General features: G+C 39.8%; 1 protein-coding gene across 1 annotated transcript; it reads right to left on the bottom strand.

The window, feature by feature from the left end:
• Positions 1–2755: 2755 nt before the first annotated feature.
• On the bottom strand, positions 2756–9265 carry LOC124254708 (lim and transglutaminase domain protein ltd-1-like). Its single transcript, XM_046688558.1, is given in 10 exon segments — positions 2756–2830; positions 4135–4320; positions 4829–4858; positions 4860–5110; positions 5416–5581; positions 5680–6820; positions 7035–7258; positions 7794–7907; positions 8361–8476; positions 9172–9265. Coding segments are annotated over 10 exon segments (2397 nt in total).
• Between the last annotated feature and the right edge of the window lie 13154 nt (positions 9266–22419).

The raw sequence follows: 22419 nt of genomic DNA, 5'->3' as shown, positions 1-22419 counted from the left end.
TCTAGTATAAACAACCTTGACCAGCTATCAAGTGCTTGGTTTCATTCAAGAGAGACAACTCCGTTAATCCTTTTTCATTAGTTTGTGAAGAGTTATCCCCCTTTGTTTACTTGCTAGCAGACGACATTTTCAGTGATCCTCAGTATGGATGATTTAGAGAAGAGGAAGTTGATTTTAGAGTATTATAACAAGGACATCAGATCAGCTTAAGTAATTTCAAGTAGAACAGGCATCCCTTTGTCCACTGTTTATCGTGTTTTGATAAATATTGCAAATGGATATGGCATTGAGCACCAGGGAGGCGCAGGTAGGCCCAGAAAATTGACTGTCGGTGACTGGAGGCGGCTTGGTATTCTTGTTTCTAAAAACAAACGAAGGAGTTTAGAAAATTTAAGGCTGGATATGATTGATAGAGGAACTGTGACTGTCTGTAAGGAGACAATTAGAACTGAGCTGCATGCAATGGGTTGGCAGAAAAGTCGAGGAATTCCATCACCGATGATGAAACCTGAACAAAAGGAGCGAAGGTTGAACTGGTGCTTACTGCATAGAAATTTTAACTGGGACAATGTGATTTTCTCAGATGAAAGTTCTGTGTGGCTGTTTCCTAATACACTAAAATTCTGGACCAAACAAACTGAAAAGCCTTTGTATCAGCGCCCAAAGTACAGTCCGAAATTGGCATATCTGTGTTAGGGGCAACGCCCCTCTGCGTATTTGAAGGGAATATGAAAAGTGAGCGGTACACAGGTATTCTCGAGGGACATTAACTTCCATCTGCTCACGTGTTCTATGGAAATGTTTAGATTTTCCAGCAGGACAACGACCCAAAACATCGTTCAAAGCATTCACAGGCCTGGTTTCGGACCCAAAATGTGACATTATTAGATTGGCCCATTTATAGTCAATAAGAAAAATCTGACAAATTTTGCTGAAATGAAAGAAGAGGTGGTCCGATATTGGGACAGCATGGACCACGACTTTCTAACTTCTTTGATCAGTAGTATGCCCCGCCGCATTGAAGCCTGCATTGCTGCCCATGGTGACTTGAGAAAATACTAACTGTTCACCTGTCTTTGAATCTGGAGTTATGTTATGCTAATATTCACATTTAATACGTGAGTCATGAGTGAAAAAGAAAAGAAAAGTACAATCTTAAGTTCTCAATAATTTTTGGTTGTATTGTGTATATGATATGGAGAGAAGATGTGAGGAGTCCTCTGATGCTACAAGATCGGTAAGGAATACAAATACAACCTTCTACGATACTGTTACGAGATTCGCGCGTAAATGACCCATGTTGTCAAGGATGTGTTCCTTGGCATGTCTACCCTTAAACTACCTAAAACGTTAAAGCTTTAATAAGGCTTTATATGGTGTAACCTTGATGAAGACACGCAATCAACAAAGACACCCAACTTGCCATTACGATCCATTAAATCGAATTATACGATCAGCACAAATTGGGACCAATGCTCACCCGGACTCCCCATGAATGCAACATGCAACCAACGATCAAACACGTCTTGTATTGAATGCATTTATTTAACATCAAGCACAAAATGTTCATATTGAGTAAAATGTCTCAACATACAACTGGATATAACACTGAATAAATACGCGATATAAATAAGTCAGAGGATAAATGAAGATAACATCAGTTAGTGACTACCATACATAAAGTCATAGTTCCAGTACAGAGACCAGGATCAACTCATGCTAGTTATAAACACGATCATTTGGTCTACTGAGTGGCTCTGTATATAGAGATTTAACGTATACATTTGAAGAACAAAAGCTGGCTTTAGCTGTGCTACATGCCATGCTTACTGTTAGACTGATCAAGTGATTCTCGTAATCTAGGACATCAATAAGTCTGCAAGGGTTCAATCTATTTCTAGCGGTGTCACTGAATTCAACATTACATGGAATGTCTAGATCTTGAGCTGCAGCTGTGAGTATAATGAAGGCCAAATAATGATACAAGTAGACAATAAAACGGACATGCCTACACTAAATTACCAACCCTAAGTAATAGACTCTGCGGAAGAATGTTTCACAACACATTTATTCAGAGACAGGACATAACATACGCTCACGGGCTGTGAGCAAGATCACCTTTCCTTCTCAACCAATGTCTTATGCCTATGACAATCCTTTTTATGACCTCAGCTTACATCCCTGTGTCGTGCACATGTCGTAAGCCCTATTGTCTATAAATCCACACTTGCATGACACAGGCGCACACCAGTGGCATTTTGTCAAAGGTTAGGGTAAGTCAGTCGGGCCACACAGAGGTAGTTTCAGTTAGTGTACTGGACATTCAATTTAACCCTGAAATGTAGAATCAGATCTACTCGGTTTGAACTTTGGGCTTACAAGAGTAAATATCACAATGTCGGGGAGTATCACGACACTTACATAATCAACCATGTATTTATGAAGACACACAGTATATGAATCAACACCATTGATACAGTATGTTTACATATAAGAGGAAATTGTTGCAAAGTACTGTGGAATACGCATACAAAATTCATGAGTTCGATATCTCGGCCATGTGTATCAAAAACATATGATTGAATGAACATAAATCTGGATTCTCTGAGGTACTGACCAAGTAACAGAAATGACTTCAATACAATGCCAAACACAGAACATATGGAGTATTACACGTGGTTACACGTCACTTGGATGCTGTTTTGTCCATGAAATTATTCCCACTGTTGATGCCTCGGCACATCTGTGAGCGATGTCATCCACGTCTGGCTCGGTACTTCTGTACCTCGTTGTGGAGGGATACAGTCAACTCAACCACGATGTTTTGGCACTGAAAAGAAACAGTATCCCATTACGTACATCCAGCAGCAACTAATACGTGTAGTTTAGTGATTTTAACTGGGTACAAGTCAGTAGTAGAAAATATGCGGTAGAAGATTATATTTATACGTTTGGATGACTGGCTCAAGCAGATACTGGACATTATAGCTAAAATACATGGAATTATCATGAAACGGCCCTCCCATTATCAGAAATTTGCGGTCCGCTGCAAATGATATTGGACCGCTCAACCTTAACGACGGGCCACTATCAGTTCTGTTGTCAAGTGACGCCATAGTTCGACATTAATTTGCTTTCGACTGGCAGATATTCTGGGTCAAACAAGTCAAAACAACCCAAATTCCCGCTTCAAATAGCGGTAATATTGGCTTTCTTGCTGGTGCTAACCTTAACAATTGCACTATTAAGACTGTTGATGGACCAAAACCGAACACTGTCATAGTTTGACATGCTGCAGGCTATGGTCTTGTCAAAGGCCAAGGTCGAATATCGTCACTTTCTGTTGTGACGTCACTTGAATCGTTCGATGACGTAATTGCATTCGGGCAGTCAGGCCCGTCAGAAGTTGATTTTGGTAAACTTACAGTCAAATTCCTTCATTGTTTCCTTTTCTTTTCAACACAAATTCCATGTATTTTAGCAATAATAACGGTAATGCTATTTTTGAGGGGCATTATCATTTGCAGAAGCCCTCGGTCTTTTTCAACTGCCCTCCTTCGTCGGGCAGTTAATGGAAGACCTCGGGCTTCTGCAAATGATAATGCCCTCAAAAATAGCATTACCCTTATATTAGGATAAAAGGTTCATGTGAAGATGGTATATTAGGAAAAGGGTTTCATGTCGAAATTGGACAATATGGTACATGTTCACGGGGAAAGATAAGCTTCCGGGAACATGGTTCCTGCAGAAACTGTAAAATAGGAATAAAGATAGTCATTAAACACATATCAATGTTTAGCAGACTATTCTTACAGCTCGATAACTGGAAAAAACAATTAATTTCGTTGTTGATAAGCAACATTGTCTACAAACGGGCGAATGTGTTTCGATCATTTAACACATATTTGCATTAAAACTGGAAAAAATGCGAGATAGTAACAACCCTATACCTCAGTCTATCAAAAAGTCACTATGAATCTTTCAACAATACTAAATGAATTCAGCGAACATTAGATCAATAACACTGAGTTAACAAAAAAGCGATATAGACAAGTCACGAAACGAGGCTCGTGAAGTGGCCTGTTTTAGACTTGGAGGTTCCCGGCAATATAATATATCTGAGCATACACTCACCCACACGTAGAAGGTCCCGGCTCCAGAGCTGGCCTGCCTCACCGTGTCCTCGTCATACATGTCTATGATAGACTGCACTTTGTCCACGATGTCCAGCTGGACACTGACAACGTCGAACTTACGGAGACGACTGATCAGACTGTTACGTCCAACCTTCCTCATCAGATGTTGTACATAGTCCCATCTCTGGAACAAGAAAACAGAGTCGACTGCAGAGCTGTAGGGTTAAACAAAATAGATTCAATATTGGATATACATGTGTTTACTTTTATGTTTACCGTTGAACCCAGGAAATATTCTAGTCATATGAAGTCAGTAAATATCGAGAATGGACAAGACAGTCCATTGACTGAGCATCGATCTGCGCAATCACCTCGTACAGCAAACATTGGTTGCTGAGGACAATTTCTAACCTTTAACCATTTGATGGAGTAACAAGCGAACTATAAAGTGCTAATCACTTATCTTTACTCAAAACCTTTATAGTGACTATCTATGTAGAATTACAGCATTACAGATAGCAAAAATACATGTTATCATCTCTTACAACATCCAGTTTCGTCTTCATGAACCCACTTTGATGGTTGTTTCCAACACTGGGAAGCTTGAAATGTTTTACAGGTCCCACAATAAGGTTCGTCTTAAGGTTCAAACTGCATAATATATATATATATATATATAGGTGATGCCTTACCAACAAGTCTTCCTCGTCTTCACCGAGCAAAAAGGTATGTGGCCACCATGATGTTGTGGATCACCTCCTTTGGTCTCTTGTAGTTGTGCATTTCGGAGATGGTTGGCTGGTGGATTTCCAACACGTCGTGCAGGAAGGTGGTCAGTCGTCGGAGCTGCTCCCTGATCTCGCACGCTTCCTTCACAAGGTAGTCCAGGTGGTTGTCACCTTCCACGCGTGCTGCACGGTCTAGCACTCTGTCCAGGAAGTCAGGTCGTCGTCGAGCAATCGCAAGTCTCAGATCTGAAGGGAAATATGTTTGAATGATCGCAATAGTTTTGTTTGTTTGTTGTTTAACGTCTCGATCGTTATAGACGGCGATAGGTGAGTCTGGACCAGGCCATCCAGCGACTGACATCACGTGTATTTACAGAATTTGGACACAAAGACATTCCTCTGTCAAATCATCGCACCTACCCTAATTCGTCTTTTGACGTTCAAATCTAACCGGGATCTTCAAGAGGCAAAGGTTCAGTAAGGGTTTTGCTTAGATAACGGTTAAATTAATCTGACAGACAGAACTTGTATCACATTTAACTCAAACGCACCTCTCTCAAGAATGAGTAGTTCCCGCTTCCGTTTGGCCTCAATCAAATCATCTTCGCTTTCCATCCTCAGACGCTGGACTCTCTGAATTGCATTGTCCAACTCCCCTATATTGGACCTCTCTATGGCCGTTTTGAGATTTCTTCGGGCTTCCATCTCATAATATTTCTGTAATGAAACGTCATGTTAGAAAAAATATTCATATGAGACATAGGTAATTGAGACACATTGCATGGATGAATCTTGTAGGCCATAATTTAACTTACTTCAACTTTTCTGACTTTGACCTTTGGTTCTTCAGGCCTTCTGGCCATAACGAGAAGATAGTTGACTGCATTCACATACTGTCCATTTGACCCTTTGGGCCTAGTGTAGATCTGCAGGGAATACTCCTCTATCTCGTCACTGGCTGGAACATTTACGTAAATGTTGAAGTACCCTTCTTTCCTCTTTACGGCAATACATTTCTTCAGGTCATCCCTCGTGTGCTTGTAGTGTTCAAATACAGCCTGAATGTCCAGCTCTTCCATATAGGCGAAAGTGAAGATTTTGCCTTGTCCTGCTTGAAGCCTAATCACGCCTCCGAACTCCGATGGATAATCTAACCCACGCTGTCGCGTGTTTTTTGTGAACCCATACACAAGACGCTTTGAAAACGGAAATGGTTTCGAGGGCTGATTTGGTGTTTCCGATTCCAGCCGAAAGTCACACAGATGGTACATGTCACCGACACCACCATAGATTCTAAGTTTGTATATACCTCCGACCGGCAGCCGGACTTTGACAGTGACGTTTGACTGTTTTCTACTCACATACGCATACCTCTCAAGTTTGATATCAGCGGGCAGTTTATTAAATGATGCACGGTCATCAAAGAAAAGCTGATGGGCAAACGACATCTCGGGCTCTTCTAAATCTTCGAAAGCTATCAGCACTATTCCATTCTCGTCGGCATGGAGAATGCACGAGGGCTGGCTGGTCAAGGCTAATTTGTATTGAAAGAACTTTTGTCTGAGCACAGGCGCATGGATAAAGTCCTCAAAAGACCATGGCTGTTTCAACAACTGCCATGCAGCCATGTCTGCAGCTGGTCGACACATGTGTATGAAGACGCTTGGTTCAACAAGGAAGAAGAACTCGTCCTGGGAAAAGATGTCTGTTCCTTCTAACTCTTTCCGTTCGTCTACATTCGCTCCCTTGTCCTTATCTTGCCGGATGGTTTGCCATCGTCCCCTGTTGAATCCAGTCACTTTCCTGAAGGACCATAGTGGATGGATGAGGCGCCAGTGTCCGTCCACATATACAGTATTCCAACAATTCCTCAGGTGGTAGATGTCGCGGTCGCCGACGTCATAGTCGAAGCTCTTTGATATGCCATACACTATCACACAAGGTATGTTGACTTTCCTGAAATGAAAAATTGCAAATACTGAAGTAACAAAATATATTATATTTTCCTACATCTACGTTTAACAATACACAATATGTGGAGAGCTTCATTTGACACTGATGTCCACTTAAGCTTGGTCCTCAACAGTTCCTTAGTCATCAGTGTCGTAGAAATGGGAATTGTGATTACGTGATGTTCCGACTAGAATTCAGTAAGAGCAAAAGCATGAACCTGAGTAGGAGGGCTAAGAAGGCAGAATAGCTTCCCCTCTTCTCCTTCATCAGTTTCATGTAGCCAGCCGGAGTATTCACACCCTGTGATTTGAAAGATCCTTCTGCTATATTTTGAGACCCAAGCCAAGTGAAGATGGAGCGTAGCTTCTCCATATCAGTTATCAAGCCCCGGGTGAGGTAGGTGAGCAATGAATCATACGACTCCGCCTTAGCTGCTGGACACTGAAAACATAGACACAATACTTATCTGTAACGTGCACATGACCATGTTTTTTTGGGTACATATGATGGAATTAAAGGTGAGAATTGGTACGTAGCCAACACTATTATCATGACAGCCTGCTTGACCAAAGACCAGCGTCATTGGGGCATGATACATCGTCATTCAAGTCATACAATGCAACCAGCCGGTGCGTTTGGGCAACCTCGTTGCTGAAATCGTCGCTCGACATGCTTACGTATCAAACTTATAGTGATTCAAGTCATACACTGCAACCAGCCGGTGCAACCTATAGTTTGGCATGAAATGCATGTGGACCCGGTCTTTTTGTAAATATCTCTTCATCCAAAGACCCCATCGATCTCAAACTGTGGATGTTTTGTCAGACAACCTAATCACATTGTAAATCACCGATTTTATGCATTTGTATTAAAGAATCTGTCTATGTAACTGTCAACAAAATAAACAGCAGAACGCAAACTGCTTGCAGAGGGAGGGAGCCAATGACCTGTAACAGCGTCATCACGTCATACTTACATGTCTTGCACGTTCATCTATATCAGCAAAGTCTTCTATGGCAAACACCGCCGAGGATCTTGTTTTGGGGGGATTAGGCGGAGGATAGTTTGGTTCAATCCATGGAACCTCCAACTACACAAACAATAACACAATTACAAAACAAAATGATTGATTTCACTTATAACAACATGTTGCATCCTGACACCATTATCTGTAAAGACTAAAATATTTAGTCCGAAAGACGAATGTATTTTTACATCGCTTCCATTTCGTCCGTGATTGGTATGGACGTGGTACACCAGGGAGTAGAAACATGGACAGCGATACATGCAATAGTGCAAGATGACACAATCATCCAAGTTTGCGAATCTGAAACCCGTTTCTCTTCAGACGGAACCTATTCTTGCCCGGAATCCCAAATTCGACTCACCAGAGTCAGATGACATGATCATTGCCACTGATCTGTATTGTTTATGCAAATGATATATGGAATGTATATCAGTTAAAAACCTTTTAAATAACTACGAATTTAAGCTGTTTGGGTCAACTGGTGTCGCTCATTTGAAACAGATAAAATCTACAGACTGCCTCGATTTCTGGTTCAAGATCCTTCGCCTCATCCTGTGGCTGAACAGAAACGCTGCATCCCATAATGTCTCCGAGCTGAACACTGACGTGGCTCCCGAGGCTTCCTATTGGATCTGATGGCATAAACACAAACACACAAACACATACTTAAACGCATGTAACAAGCTGTAAAACATCGCATCGCATCACAGGTCTTAGGAAAAACACATGCCGCAGCATCACGACAAACACACGTTACACAAATAGCACTTTATAACATCATCACCTTGGAGAACAATTATAGCTTGTATTAACTGCCTAATACGATCATGGTATAAGCAACAGTAGAAGAGTAACGATATATCTATGTACAATTACACAAAGAAATGGCGAAGAGGAAGTAAACTGGAAAGAACAATACAAGACGTGTGCGTACAACGCCAAACTGAATCCGAAAAATCCATGTTAATTCTTTATGGCGCAGAGAATCCCCATTATCCTGACACATTACGCTGAGAACCTGCACCAATATTTGTCCTCAAACTGCTCCAACATTTGTGCTCAAACTGCTCCAACATTTGTCCTCAAACTGCTCCAATATTTGTGCTCAAACTGCTCCAACATTTGTGCTCAAACTGTTCCAACATTTGTGCTCAAACTGTTCCAACATTTTTGCTCAAACTGTTCCAATATTTGTGCTCAAACTGCTCCAATATTTGTGCTCAAACTGTTCCAATATTTGTGCTCCAACTGCTCCAACATTTGTGCTCCAACTGCTCCAACATTTGTGCTCAAACTGCTCCAACATTTGTGCTCCAACTGCTCCAACATTTGTGCTCAAACTGCTTCAACATTTGTGCTCCAACTGCTCCAACATTTGTGCTCAAACTGCTCCAACATTTGTGCTCAAACTGCTCCAACATTTGTGCTCAGACTGTGTATGATCAAACAGTGACATATTTTGTCTTTAGGATAGCCACACATCTCTGTGAAAGTATCCACGGAGCGATGTCGTTAGTCCTTCAGTTTTACGTCTGACGTGACATGTAACACGCACTGAGGGAAAATCTTATTTTATATGTCCACCTTAATGACTTCGTCAAAAGAATCTTTTTCAGTATGCTGTGATTTTATCAAGTACAATTACACACAGACCAATTGCTTCAAGTGGATATATGTTCAGGGCTACGGTTACAACTAAACATACATGTTGGAGATCTTTGAGCTGATTGTAAAGACAGTCCTATCCATACTGGGGTACGTAACAGGGTGGACAGGCCAAAGGAAGTACAACCTACATTCGCAGGAGGAGATACCTGCCTACTTTACTAATGCGGCTGAATTAGTTGGCGGCTTTACGATGACTTCATCAACCATGTTATACGATATATCCCAAAGCCTTTATGGACCCTGTGTGTGTGGCAGCATGTGTATACCAGAGGTATACCAGCTACTTTGGACTGTAAATTTAGTCTGTCGAGCCTGGACCAGATAAACCAGTGATTGATGTCATGAGGTACGATGGCACGCTTTCCATTACGTATCCTAATGGGATATAACATATCTAATGTCTACAGAATGAGCAGTTTCGAAAGGAATGTGTTAATATATAGCCACAGCTTTTCAAGTCATCTCCGGGGCGGTGGGGTGGCCTGGTGGTTAAAGCGTTCGCTGGTCACGCCGAAGGCCCGGGTTCGATTCCCCACATGGGTACAATGTGTGAAGCCCATTTCTGGTGTCCCCCGCCGTGATATTGCTGGAATATTGCTAAAAGCGGCGTAAAACCGAACTCACTCACTCACTCAAGTCATCTCCGGCTGGTTGTAGATGAATTAGTGTATCAAAGGGACCATGTTTAGTGCCTTAATGAAATGTCACATGTAATCACACTCCTTGTCACATGTAATCACACTCCTTGTCACATGTAATCACACTCCTTGTCACATGTAATCACACTCCTTGTCACATGTAATCACACTCCTTGTCACATGTAATCACACTCCTTGTCACATGTTTATGAAAGAAACTAACATTGTCAGCATTGGGTTTAAAAAATATTGATTCATTTATCATTGCTATTTACGTTGTGGACATCAAACGTATCGGCATTCGCTGCACATACTCTGTTTACGTGTCTCCGTTTACAGGTAGCACACTGGGGTACTATCGTGCAATCTAGACATGCTCAACAGTGATAGTAAGATACAGCCTGACAATAGTATAATTACTGCACAGACTGCGCCTGGGTAGCAGAGATAAATCAAATGCGTCTTTCCCTCACGAAATGACCTTTATCCCCGGACCGTTACTATGGTGACCTTCCATCTTCACATGTGCTATGACATTTGAACCCTGTCGTATACATGCCGACATGTAAATGTTATTATAGTATGACATTTTCCATCCATGCATTCCGATTGTTCAAAAGGTCAATTAAATATAGGTTAGGATATGAGTTTGCTCTTACCCTGACAAAAATATTGAATAAATAAGCACTTCTAATATTGGTTTTACTTCAGAGAGATAGATCAAGTATATTTAGAACATATATGCCTTGAGCCGCAGTATAATACTTGGTTCAAAACAACCATAAAATGAATGATTGCTGTAATTCTGTTATTGACATGGAGTCATATTCATTATATAAAACAGCCCGCACTAATTCTGTCTGATGTATACACACAATATGTTGCTACGAGTCACGATATGACCGTCCTTTAACACTTAGAAACAATGATTAATTCCATTGACAGTGTAGACAACGTTTCTATTCAAATAAATAATTATGGATATTCATATGTTGAAAATTACCGGAAAACACACTGACACCAAATTATAGGTTTAAAGTTCTGCTGTTAATATTCCACACTGTAATGACCGTTTCTGTAGCGCTTGGAAACCTTTAAAACATATTTGATCAAAATAGAACAAATGAGAGAAGAATGCAAAATGTCTTACCGTTACAGTCGCCATGTCAAAGTCGTTATTAATATACAGCCGTCTTTGGGTACTACACAGTGAAAGTCAAACACATTTGGTTTTCAGTTTGCAGATCAAGGATTGTGCCCCATGTGTTTCTATTTCACAGGTCATGCGTTCTTCTCTGTTCGGGTTGGCAGCCACGTGGTTGGATACCTACTGATAGCATCTCTCACACGTTGCCATAAGCCATCTCACTAAACGCTAATGGAATCACCTAACGTGAAACATCACTACTGATATTCTCTTTGGAAATGATTTAGCGTCAAAGTTATCTCGTAAAGGGTTGAATAACACCGTTTAATAAACAGAATATCATTATACAGTAACATGTAAGTTATCTTCAATCTCACATTGAGGAATGACCCACGCTAAGAAATCGGCACACGATATTTGACATGATATACAGGTAGTAGAACCTACATTAGGTCGATTGAAGAAATCCTTTGATGAGATGGAAATATCCGTTTCGATCAAAATGTGTGGAGGACTGTAAGGGATAATTTATTACAAATGACGTCATTAATACAGATTCAACTTGTCTGTTTTAAAACTTACCCAGTAATTATCTCTATTATCCCACCTTAAAATCACGACACAGTCGGTCCAGTATTGTGAGGTGTTCATAGCGTGTTTATTAATCTGATAGATCCTGTAGGTGGAGCTCACTGATGACTGGATACCATTCATTCCTAGAATCGACTCTTGGTCTTGAAAGACAGCGTGATCTTGGGAGAACGTCTTTGGTGTTATAACGGGCAAGACAGACGCCAAGGCAAGTGTAAAGCCAATTCATTGTCAGATGCCAAATAACATTAAATGGTACTGCAATGGACTAACCGGCACACACACACACACGAACTTGTGCTGACACACACACACTGGTGGAAGAATAGAATGGTTTCACTGTCAATTCCCTAAAGGTGAGGTGAGGTGAAATTGGTTTTTACGTCGTGCTTGAGAATATTTCGCTCATATTACGACGTGCATGCATGTGTATGTGTATGTGCGGCTGCTTGTACTAGCCCAGACTTAAGCTGGTTGTATAGTGCTAGCCCACTGAGATACCATGCCGCAGTGAAGCATGAATACCCCACTCAGACACATTATACTGACTCCGAGCCGACCAGTCCTTGTTGTACCCATTAATGCCGAGCGCCAGGCAGGGACCAACAAGTACCATATTTTAATGTCGTTTTGGTATGACGCGGTCGGGGATCGAACCCGCGACCTTCCGCTCTGCGGGCGGACGCTCTAACCACTACACCACGGAGGCGGTCAATTCCCTAAAGCGATTGTTTGTTTCACTCATTGTGTAAGTCCATTATTACTGTTTATGTCCCGTGTTTATCTTTAGAGAGAGGTGGGGCGGTGGGGTAGCCTAGTGGTTAAAGCGTTGGCTCGTCACGCCGAAGGCCCGGGTTCGATTCCCCACATGGGTACAATGTGTGGAGCCATTTCTTGTGTCCTCCGCCGTGATACTGCTGGAACATTGCTAAAAGCGGCGTGAAACTAACCTCTCTCACTAAGAGAGACGTAAAACCTGATTCGCTCATGTACCCTTGTAGTTTGTCGGCAACCCAGACATTTAACCGCTCGTAATACTTTTACAGTTACATTGCCGACAAGAAAACTGTAATAATGTGAGTTATTAACTCTTGCACCGCTTTTCTCTACAAGTTAATGTGCGTTGCCCCGTTCGCTCACCATCCACGCCCCTCGTTAATATCGCAGTTGTAATGGTCGTAGTAGTGGTCGACTGTAAGCATAAACCATGGGCTGCGTGAAGGCTTCTATGTACGTCGCTGACTACCCACCGTATCTAAGGAAAGACGATATTGTCTCCTGACAACAATTCAGCTGTTGTGGCCACTGAGGCATGACCTCGGACACAACCCTGTCTAAGTCTGTCATCAGATTAGAGACAGGCAAACAGAAACACAATAGCAGGGCAGTGTTCCTGTGACGTGACTCATCGCTCCTAGGTGGGACCACGCGATAGACAGTGACCAGTCTATGTTTGTAGTGACCCGAACATGGGTGTTAAAAGAAAAACACGCTTAATACACCTGTGACAACATTGCACTGTGGGTGACATATGCCACACAACTATATACACGGTCAGGGATCAACACGGATTACCAAGTGTAAGGTTACACTCAGCCGTGTGGAGCGACCTTCGGAATAGAAACACATTTGTCACATTTCAGCGCTTTGATAGAACATATCTTAAAGATTCGAACTTCGGGTTTCATCAAAATGTAACAAAACAACTTCATCTCGAGGCGCTGGCGGTGTTGCAATACTACGTAGCAATAGGTCCCGGTGGCGCATGCATAGTATTGCCACCACGTCAGAATTCTCTGCTGCTGCAGTTGTGTATGGAAATGGGTACCCTGATATGTATGTCATATCTTGTCGACTACCTTCAACTAATGTTCTGCACTCTGTGTATGCATGTGCAGCTGAAGAACTCTTTGATATGTATGACATGCTCAGTGAAAAAGGTGATACTTTTATATTGGGTGATCTGGATGCAGATATCTGTAAAAAGTCACTATCCCAACGTGACAGCGTGCTTTACAATTTTGTTACATACAGGCACCTTGTATACACGGTTAGTACATTACGTAACGATGGGCCTGACCATACATGTAGAAGTACAGACAACAGATTCAAATCGCTGATTGACTACATAGCGTCCTCCCATTTGTGAGAACTCCCAGTTGTGAGACACACTAATTAATGGTTCAGTGCACATAGGTGGTGTTTCCACATCCCTACAATGAATGTTGGATCAGCCCAGCCCAGTACCCACAGGAGGCATAGTTCATTGAATATTTTATTTATTCAGAAGAATATGTAATTATGATAACACATTTTTATTGACTATTATGAAGTTTGAAAGTCATTTTGGTTTAAACATATTTTAATATTATTTGTGAAAATGAATTAGGATTGGTGAAGTATTACTGCTTGTGTCAACACCGCTCCCATGCAACATAAAATATAAAATGAAATGGAGGATGTGACGTCATGGATACTGACTATTGCATAAATATATTTTTAAGTACATATAAATATATACAGATGACATCAAATACAACTATTCTCTAAGTAGTCATAATTAGAGAGTTACAGTTGTGTGTGTCTAACAATCTATTGTAGGAATATAAATCAATCACGAGAAGGTTGAGTTCATTTCAGTATTTCCCTGTGAAAATTTGAAGGTTGTGTCTTGATGATATAATCGTGGACGGATTCAACTATTTTCTGGTTTACACAAGGAGTAAATTCTTTGTTTCCGTTCAAAAACTTATCCAGGTTATAACGGGTAGTTGATATCTACAAGAGCAACATGCACTGCCTATTACATGTCTGTTATATTTATCGGCGTTTGGGTCGCTAGATCCGAGCCTGAGGCAGCAATGAACGTCTTGACAAAAACAAGAGCCATAATTAAGATCAATATAAATCTTGTTTTCGTTTTTTTGTAATTAGGTTTTAAAATTCTTTGAGACTGCATGACTCTTTGGAATTTGGTAGGGCATTCCATAAATTTATTGTGTCGGGTAGAAAGGGTTTGGCATAAGGGGCATTTCGACTGTAAATTTCAGAGTTATTTCGTAAACTATAGCTTGTAGTTTCGGAGACGGAGTAAATCCGAGTAGGTAAATTAAATTCTCTTTGATCACGAAGTTACCTACACAAAGTGTTTAATTATTAAAGACATTTACCTGAGTATGTTAATCAATTTATCTTATAAAGTTTCATTAAGTTACCTTCACAAGATTCAGTTACATAGCAAATCAGTAATTAGCTAGGGTGAATCCATTCTATCAGACAGGGAAGTATGGTGTGTTTTCGTTGTTAATTACCTACTCCACTGTCTCATAACTGGGAGTCTCACAACTGGGAGTTCTCACAAATTGGAGTAGACCGACTACATACTCCTCCCGTCACACATGACTGGTCAGCTCGTCTATTGTTGTGTAATGGGTGACTGTAGCTACGGTGTATCTGATCATTACCCATGTCTGGTTACTACAGTATAATCCGACATCTGAATTATCCGACAATCTGTGAATTCCGACATATGTTTTGGGTCCTGGCAGCGTTTTTCTACATTATCATCATTTAAACATTGAATTATTCGACATCTGTACATTCCGAATCCCGACATCATTTTCTGGTCCCAATGACACTATTAATATGTACAATCCCACATCCTCTCCCCGGGTCTAGGACAAATGCCACCCGGACAAAAGCCACCCGGACAAAAGCCACCTAGGACAAATGCCACCTAGGACCTTTTATTTTGGTGGTATAGTATTCTTCTGTATATGTTATTTACATACAATCGTTAAAATTAATCCTCCTTGCTTACATCTTATCATAACATCTCCTCTTACTGCTACTCCAACAGGCTAAGTAGTTTTGTAGGATTTATTCTATTTATCTCCCCATGTGTTTAGTTAGCCTTACTTTCAAAACAAGGCTATTATAACAGGCTTCTCATCAAATTCAAGGTCAAACCATTTCTAAATCAAATTGTACATTCATTTACGTTAACATTTATAAAAAGTCAACATTACTATGAAATCAAAATTTTACATCAAAATCAACTTTTTTATCAAAGTGAATATTGTTTTTAAGAAACCAAATTATTCATCGAAGTCTACATAACTTTACATCAAAAACAACATTAAAGTCAAGAAGGGTGGTAATTGTCCTCTCTGTAATGGTAAAATAACTGGGTGGCTTTTGTCCTAGGTGGCTTTTGTCAGTGTGGCATTTGTGCGGGTGGTTTTTGTCCGGGTGGCTTATGTCCTGCTCCCCCTCTCCCCGTACTGGACTAAAATAGTCAATCAACCTGTTAGTTGACAACTAACATCCTGGTAACTGGTAATCCCGTTGGTCCCAGCACTTGCTAATTGGGAGGTAATTAGCAGTGTGAGAACGTCTGTACCTTTGTTGTTACAAGCTGAGTGGCCAATGTGAGGACCTTGGTGTGTTTTGTCAAGCATAGGATGAATGGGTTGTGAAAAGGGATCTACAATGGATAACCTTTTCATGAAAGTGTGAATATGATTGTGATAGTAGTACATGTTTGTATATTGTGCTGAAGATAATAAATCCAATGATATACATGTACATGTAAATACAGAATTTGTTTTTATCCCCTTTATTTACCAAGAGATATATAATGCTATATATTAAGCATTAATTTCATGATATAAGCAAGTTATAATGTGTGGTACTGTTTCAAAAGTATTCAGCCAAGGAGACATTGAATTATCCGACACTCTGTATGATCCGACACTTTTCCCCGGTCCCAGTGAATGTCGGATTATACAGAGTCCACTGTATATCAATGCAACAGGAAATTGCAGGCAAATCTGATAGCCTATACTATCCAAAGTGGCCAAAAGCTGACCAATATCACATTGATTTATACAGAGAAGAGAGCAACCGACTCCTCTCAGAAATCCATATTCCCTCTCATGTCTTAAAGGGCCACTGATCCAGAGCGATTATTTTTTCCAGCCTAATTACGAAACCTAGCTGCAAACTGGTCAGCCTCTGCTACCTCGACCGTGACGGACCGTGACGGGGACTGGGCTACTGTTCACCCTGGCAGTGTAGGCTTTTTCAGATTTCAAATGTTTGGATGGTATAGTGACTGATCCAGTTTGATCCTATTTCTGTGTTTTTTACCTCAATATTTAATCATGTAAAAATATGATGTCTATTACGTATGCTATGATATCAAAAACACATTTGATATATTTGAATCCATAAACTAAAGAACCCCACTTTGCCATTGCATAATAAATCTGAAATTTTACTTTTAGGTACATAGGTATATTCAGTTTGAACTAAGTACACAGCAAATGCTTATTGTTTTGCAGTGCAATACAGCAGGTACACTAGGTCTATTCAGTTTTGAACTAAGATACACGTTGCAAATCTTATTTGTATTTCAATGAAGTTTCCGTTCATTATCCTGAAAACAGTGTCTTCCCATAAGTTTAAGTTGGTAAACATACATGGCAATCAAACTAGCATGCAATACAACATTGACTTTCTCTTGCTGTAACCCTTGTACCCATGGTAAACCTAACATGTTTTTCATTTGTCATCATTCACTTGATGGCCAGTTAATGAATATATACCAGGTATAAGTGGTAGTAACCCAAAACTCACTATTACCCGACAGAGTTCCCATGTACTTAGCTAACCTTGCTTTCAATGCTATTGTAATCCATCTTCATTACCAAATTCAGAGGTTCTGTCCTGGATAAGATTTATTAACATAAAAGTATAATTACTATGATAATCAAAATGCGGCATCCGATCAGCATTTCTTTTATGCAAGTGAAGGTTCCCATAAGAAAGCATTATCTCAGTCTGCCATAAGTTAACAAAAACAAACATTATTGATCAAAGGATTTCATGTCAAGTTGATTGCTTACTATCATTCGTCATATGTGGTCTGATGGTGGTTAATGAATATATACCAGGTATAATTAGTGATTACCACTCAGATTACCAGGACAGAGGTTCCCATTTGGCTTTCTTTCTTGTGTCTGGAGTCTATAAATTGTGGCAAATGTATTACATCTTATGTAAATATGCGCATGGAAGTGCAGTAAGAGGAATTATCATCTGAGTTACAAAACAAACATCGATCAAAGGATTAAGCGATAACACGCTGATTGATTAATTGCTTTTATCCTGCGCAGTGGATTTGTCAAAAGGTAGTGTTTATGTATGTAGATATACTAATCTATACTGAATACACCCTGTCGTAAAGTCTCTTTGTAAAAACAACGTCTTTCCTTCAAAGGATTAACCGCCAATACATTGATTGATCGCTCATTTTTGGCTAACTAAATTACATTTTTAAAGAATGGCCTACATCATGCAATTAGTTGCCAGGTGTGCTATCTTGGGTGACCAATGGGACTATACACCAATGTGAAAAACCTGAAACAATAGATCACTTTTTTGCATATTAGACTGTTAAAAGACACATGGCATGGAACAGGATACTTTGTCAGCTGCAGATGAATGGTATCTCATTCCTTTATGTGGATATTGATGGATACATTCCCCCAACAAGGTAATAGCCTGATATTGTTGCTATAACTTGTAGTTGCTATAACTTGTAGTATTTGCATTTTGTTAAAACGTCTGTTTGTGATGGCAGTTCGACAGAACAAATGTATGTGTGAGTGAGTGAGTGAGTTTAGTTTTACGCCACACGCAACAATATTCCAGCTATATGTCGGCGGTCTGTAAATAATCGAGTCTGGACCAGACAATCCAGTGATCAACAGCATGAGAATCAACCTGAGCAATTGGGAACCGATGACATGTGACGAGCATGTGTCCCGTTGGTCGCCTCTTACGACAAGCATGGGTTACTGAAGGTTCATTCTAACCAGGACCTTCACGGGTTTTTTGCCGTGAAGTGTAATGAGACAGACAACGTACACTAGGTCGCACCCAGGGCGTGTGTGTGAAATATGATACACGTTGGCAATCTATAAAATGTCTAGATATTACAATCATGTTATAAATTCACTAAGTATAAGCAGATCGTGTGCATTATATTAAGTTTCAAAATGCATACAAATGTGATAATAAACTAATTAGGATTATAAGAAAAATATGAAGACGTACATTGACTTCGTTATTTCAGTCCTAACATTTTTTACCACTGGCAGATGGTTAAACTTAAAATGTTTTCATTTGTTATCAAATAATGCCATTTAATACAACATTCAGATTGACTAGTAGTGAACCCAAGCTCACTACTCTCCCCAAGACTCCCCATGTACTTAGTTAGCCTTACTTTCAAAACAATGCTATTGTATCAGGCTTCTCACCAAATTCAAGGTCAAACTATTTCTTAAATCAAATTCTACATCCATTTACGTTAACATTTTATAAAGTCAACATTACTATGAAATCAAAATTTTACATCAAAATCAGCATTTTTATCAAAGTGAATATTTTTTATAAGAAACCAAATTATTCATCAAAGTTTACATAAGTTTACAACAAAATCAACATAAGATTATCGAGTAAAAAGATTTCATTTTTGTTGATCAGTCTATACTAATACAGTACTATCAATTGCGCATGAGGGTGGCGCAGCAGACGTCACAAACTAGTCATGAATTCTGGGATATCATCCGGGTACTCACTGGAGAAAAACAACAACAAAAGCAACAACCAGTCCACGGAAATTGCTTTAAATCAGTGGCCCTTTAACCCCTGATCAAATTGAGTGTCACACGTCAAATGTAATAGATGCTTTACATTTGGCCGGTTCTCGCTGTATTCCTACTGGTGTTTTCAAAGCACACCTAAAGCCATATTGGAAACAGGATGGGCTAAATGATTTACATTACAAAATGCCTGTAGCCAGAAGGGAGTGAATAGCTGGTGATAAACCAAGGGCAGGTAACTCGCCCTTGTACTGTGAATACAAACCAGCTAAGCTAGAATTTAGACGATTACATCGTAAGTCTAAAAGGAAACAGCGTTCAGATACAAGTAAAGAATGAGAAAGATGTTCTGATGCAGATATTGCTACTTTCTTTAAGTCAGTTCGCAAAATGAGGCGACAAAGTCCTGTTGTTAAAGAACTAGTAGTCGGTGACAAACGTGCAAATACAGCGGAGGATATTTGTGAACTCTGGGGTGATTATTTTGCTGATCTAGCTAAGCCCCACTGCTCTTCATCATTTGAGAACAACTTCAAAATATCAGTTGACAGAAAGGTTACACATATAAGCCAGGAACACTTATCATGTGATGACGATGTTTTGTGTGAATGTATTGAAATAGACGAAGTAAAGGGACACATAAAAAATCTCAATAAAAATAAATCTCCTGGTTCGGATTATGTTCACAACGAACATCTAATCTATGGCAGTGGTAGCATCATAAATGTAATAACAGCCCTTTTTAATTCTATTCTAAAATCTGTATATGTCCCTAGCACATATAGAAAAGGTGAAGTTATTCCAATATATAAAGGCAGAAAGGCAAAACATGATCCTAAAAACTATAGAGGTATAACTTTATCATCTTGTATCGGAAAACTCTTTGAGAAAGAAATTTTCGCTAGATTAGAAACCTGGGTGAAAGAGCATATACCAACATTTCCAGACAAGCTCCAGTAGAAAAGAACACGGTGCAACCACTTCAGTGTATATTTTAAATAAAAGTTTATCCTACTACTTAAGCAGAGATTCACAGGTATATACTGTTTTTATGGATAACGAAAAGGCCCAATGGCCCAATGGACTCTTTTTAAAGCTGTATGAAACGGGTATATAAGGCAAAATGTGGCAGCTCCTATACCAAAGCTACACATTATGTTCTGCTTTTGTTCAATATTGTGGCTTAAAATCAAATGAATATGCTATATAACAAGGAGTCGGACAAGGAAGGGTCTTGTCCTCCTGTTTTTTTCTACTTTTTATCAATGACTTAATATGTGAACTTGGAACCTTACACAATGGTATTCGCGTATACGGTATTGATATTCCCAGCATTTTATTGGCTAATGACACTACACTTGCTTCTCCTTCTCCTAAAGGTCTACAGTCGTCACTTGACACTGTGTATAGCTATGCTCGTAAGTGGTTCATGTAACGGTTCAAAGAGTACTTGAATTATATTCCGTAAATCTAAGAAAGGCCAATGTGATTATTCCTTCAAATTTGTCAAAACAGACATTGCAATAAGGGATAGTGTCAAATATGGAGGTATCATGCTTTCCTCTGATTTATCCTCCAAATCTAGACTATACGCAAATTGTCAAAACGCACGACAATCTGCAAACTCCCTAAGTAATCTCGGCTTAAACAGTAAAGATCTCCACCCTACCTCCTGTGTAAAAATATGGAGGAGGATGATACTCCCCACAAGCTTCTATGGGTGTGAACTTTTACCTATTCTGCATGGTAAAGACTATGAATTGGTCGAAAGCACGTAAAGATACTTTGCCAGATGTATTCAGGGCTCGGTGCTAGGAAACCTTGGTATGTGGAGAATGGATGGCTACTTATATTTCTTGGTAGATTACGCAACAGCCAATGCAACTCCTCCTTTAAGGATTTATTCTGTGCCTAATTAGCCACATTTCAAAATAGAACAACAGCGTCACATAGTATAAGTGACACGCTCCTTCAAACCATTTAGATATGTGAGAGATTATCTTGAAATTGGGAAGTTTCCATGTAAATCCTCATGGCGTAAAATAGTTATTAACAGTGTTAATGAAACTGAAACTGAACGATGGGCTACTTAAGTCTGTGTGAGACAGGATATGTCCAGATACCGCCTAACCCACTGCACCTTTGGTGTACATAGACTATATTGTTTGATCTATGTTTATCCACAATATAGAGACATCTTACAATTCCGTGTACAAATCAATTCTCGAGGAAAATCTTCAAAATCTTGTGAACTCTGTTAAAGACACTGTAATGACTATGACTGCCATATAATTCTACATTGTGAACATTATATGTACAACAGGAATCAGTTCTTTTCCAAACTTTAGATCTTTTTCATGTCAATGTGTCTGTACAAATCGAATTACTGCCAGAAGATGAAATGCTGTCTTTTTTATCTGGAGGTGAAATACCTGTTACCGAACACATAGATGAAATGTCATGGAGATGTATGATTATCCTATTTTGTAAATACCTGTATTCCATGGTATCCTCACTCAAGGGTGTATTGTAGATCCTTCCTGCCCTTGCTCTGTACATGTGTATACCCACCTTGTGAATATGTTGTTGTAAATATTTGATGTATATATGTAAATAATCTTCGGATTGAAATCTGGAGGAAATAAAGACATTCATTCATTCAACTGTCACATTCAGCGCTTTGATAGAACATATCTTAGAGACTCGAACTTCGGGTATCACTTATGATAGTAATTGTGTATGATGTTAGAGATGAGCCAACATAAGCTAAGAAATGTTAGTTGCCGAGAGTAGGATAGACAAATAGGCTCCCAGGTACTTCTTACGGCTACTACAACTACTACTTACACTACTGCTAC

The sequence above is a fragment of the Haliotis rubra genome, unplaced genomic scaffold, assembly GCF_003918875.1.
Source record: "Haliotis rubra isolate DU_JTF1 unplaced genomic scaffold, ASM391887v1 Scf115, whole genome shotgun sequence".
In the NCBI taxonomy this organism is placed as follows: domain Eukaryota; kingdom Metazoa; phylum Mollusca; class Gastropoda; order Lepetellida; family Haliotidae; genus Haliotis; species Haliotis rubra.
This window is presented reverse-complemented; position numbering and strand designations above follow the sequence as displayed.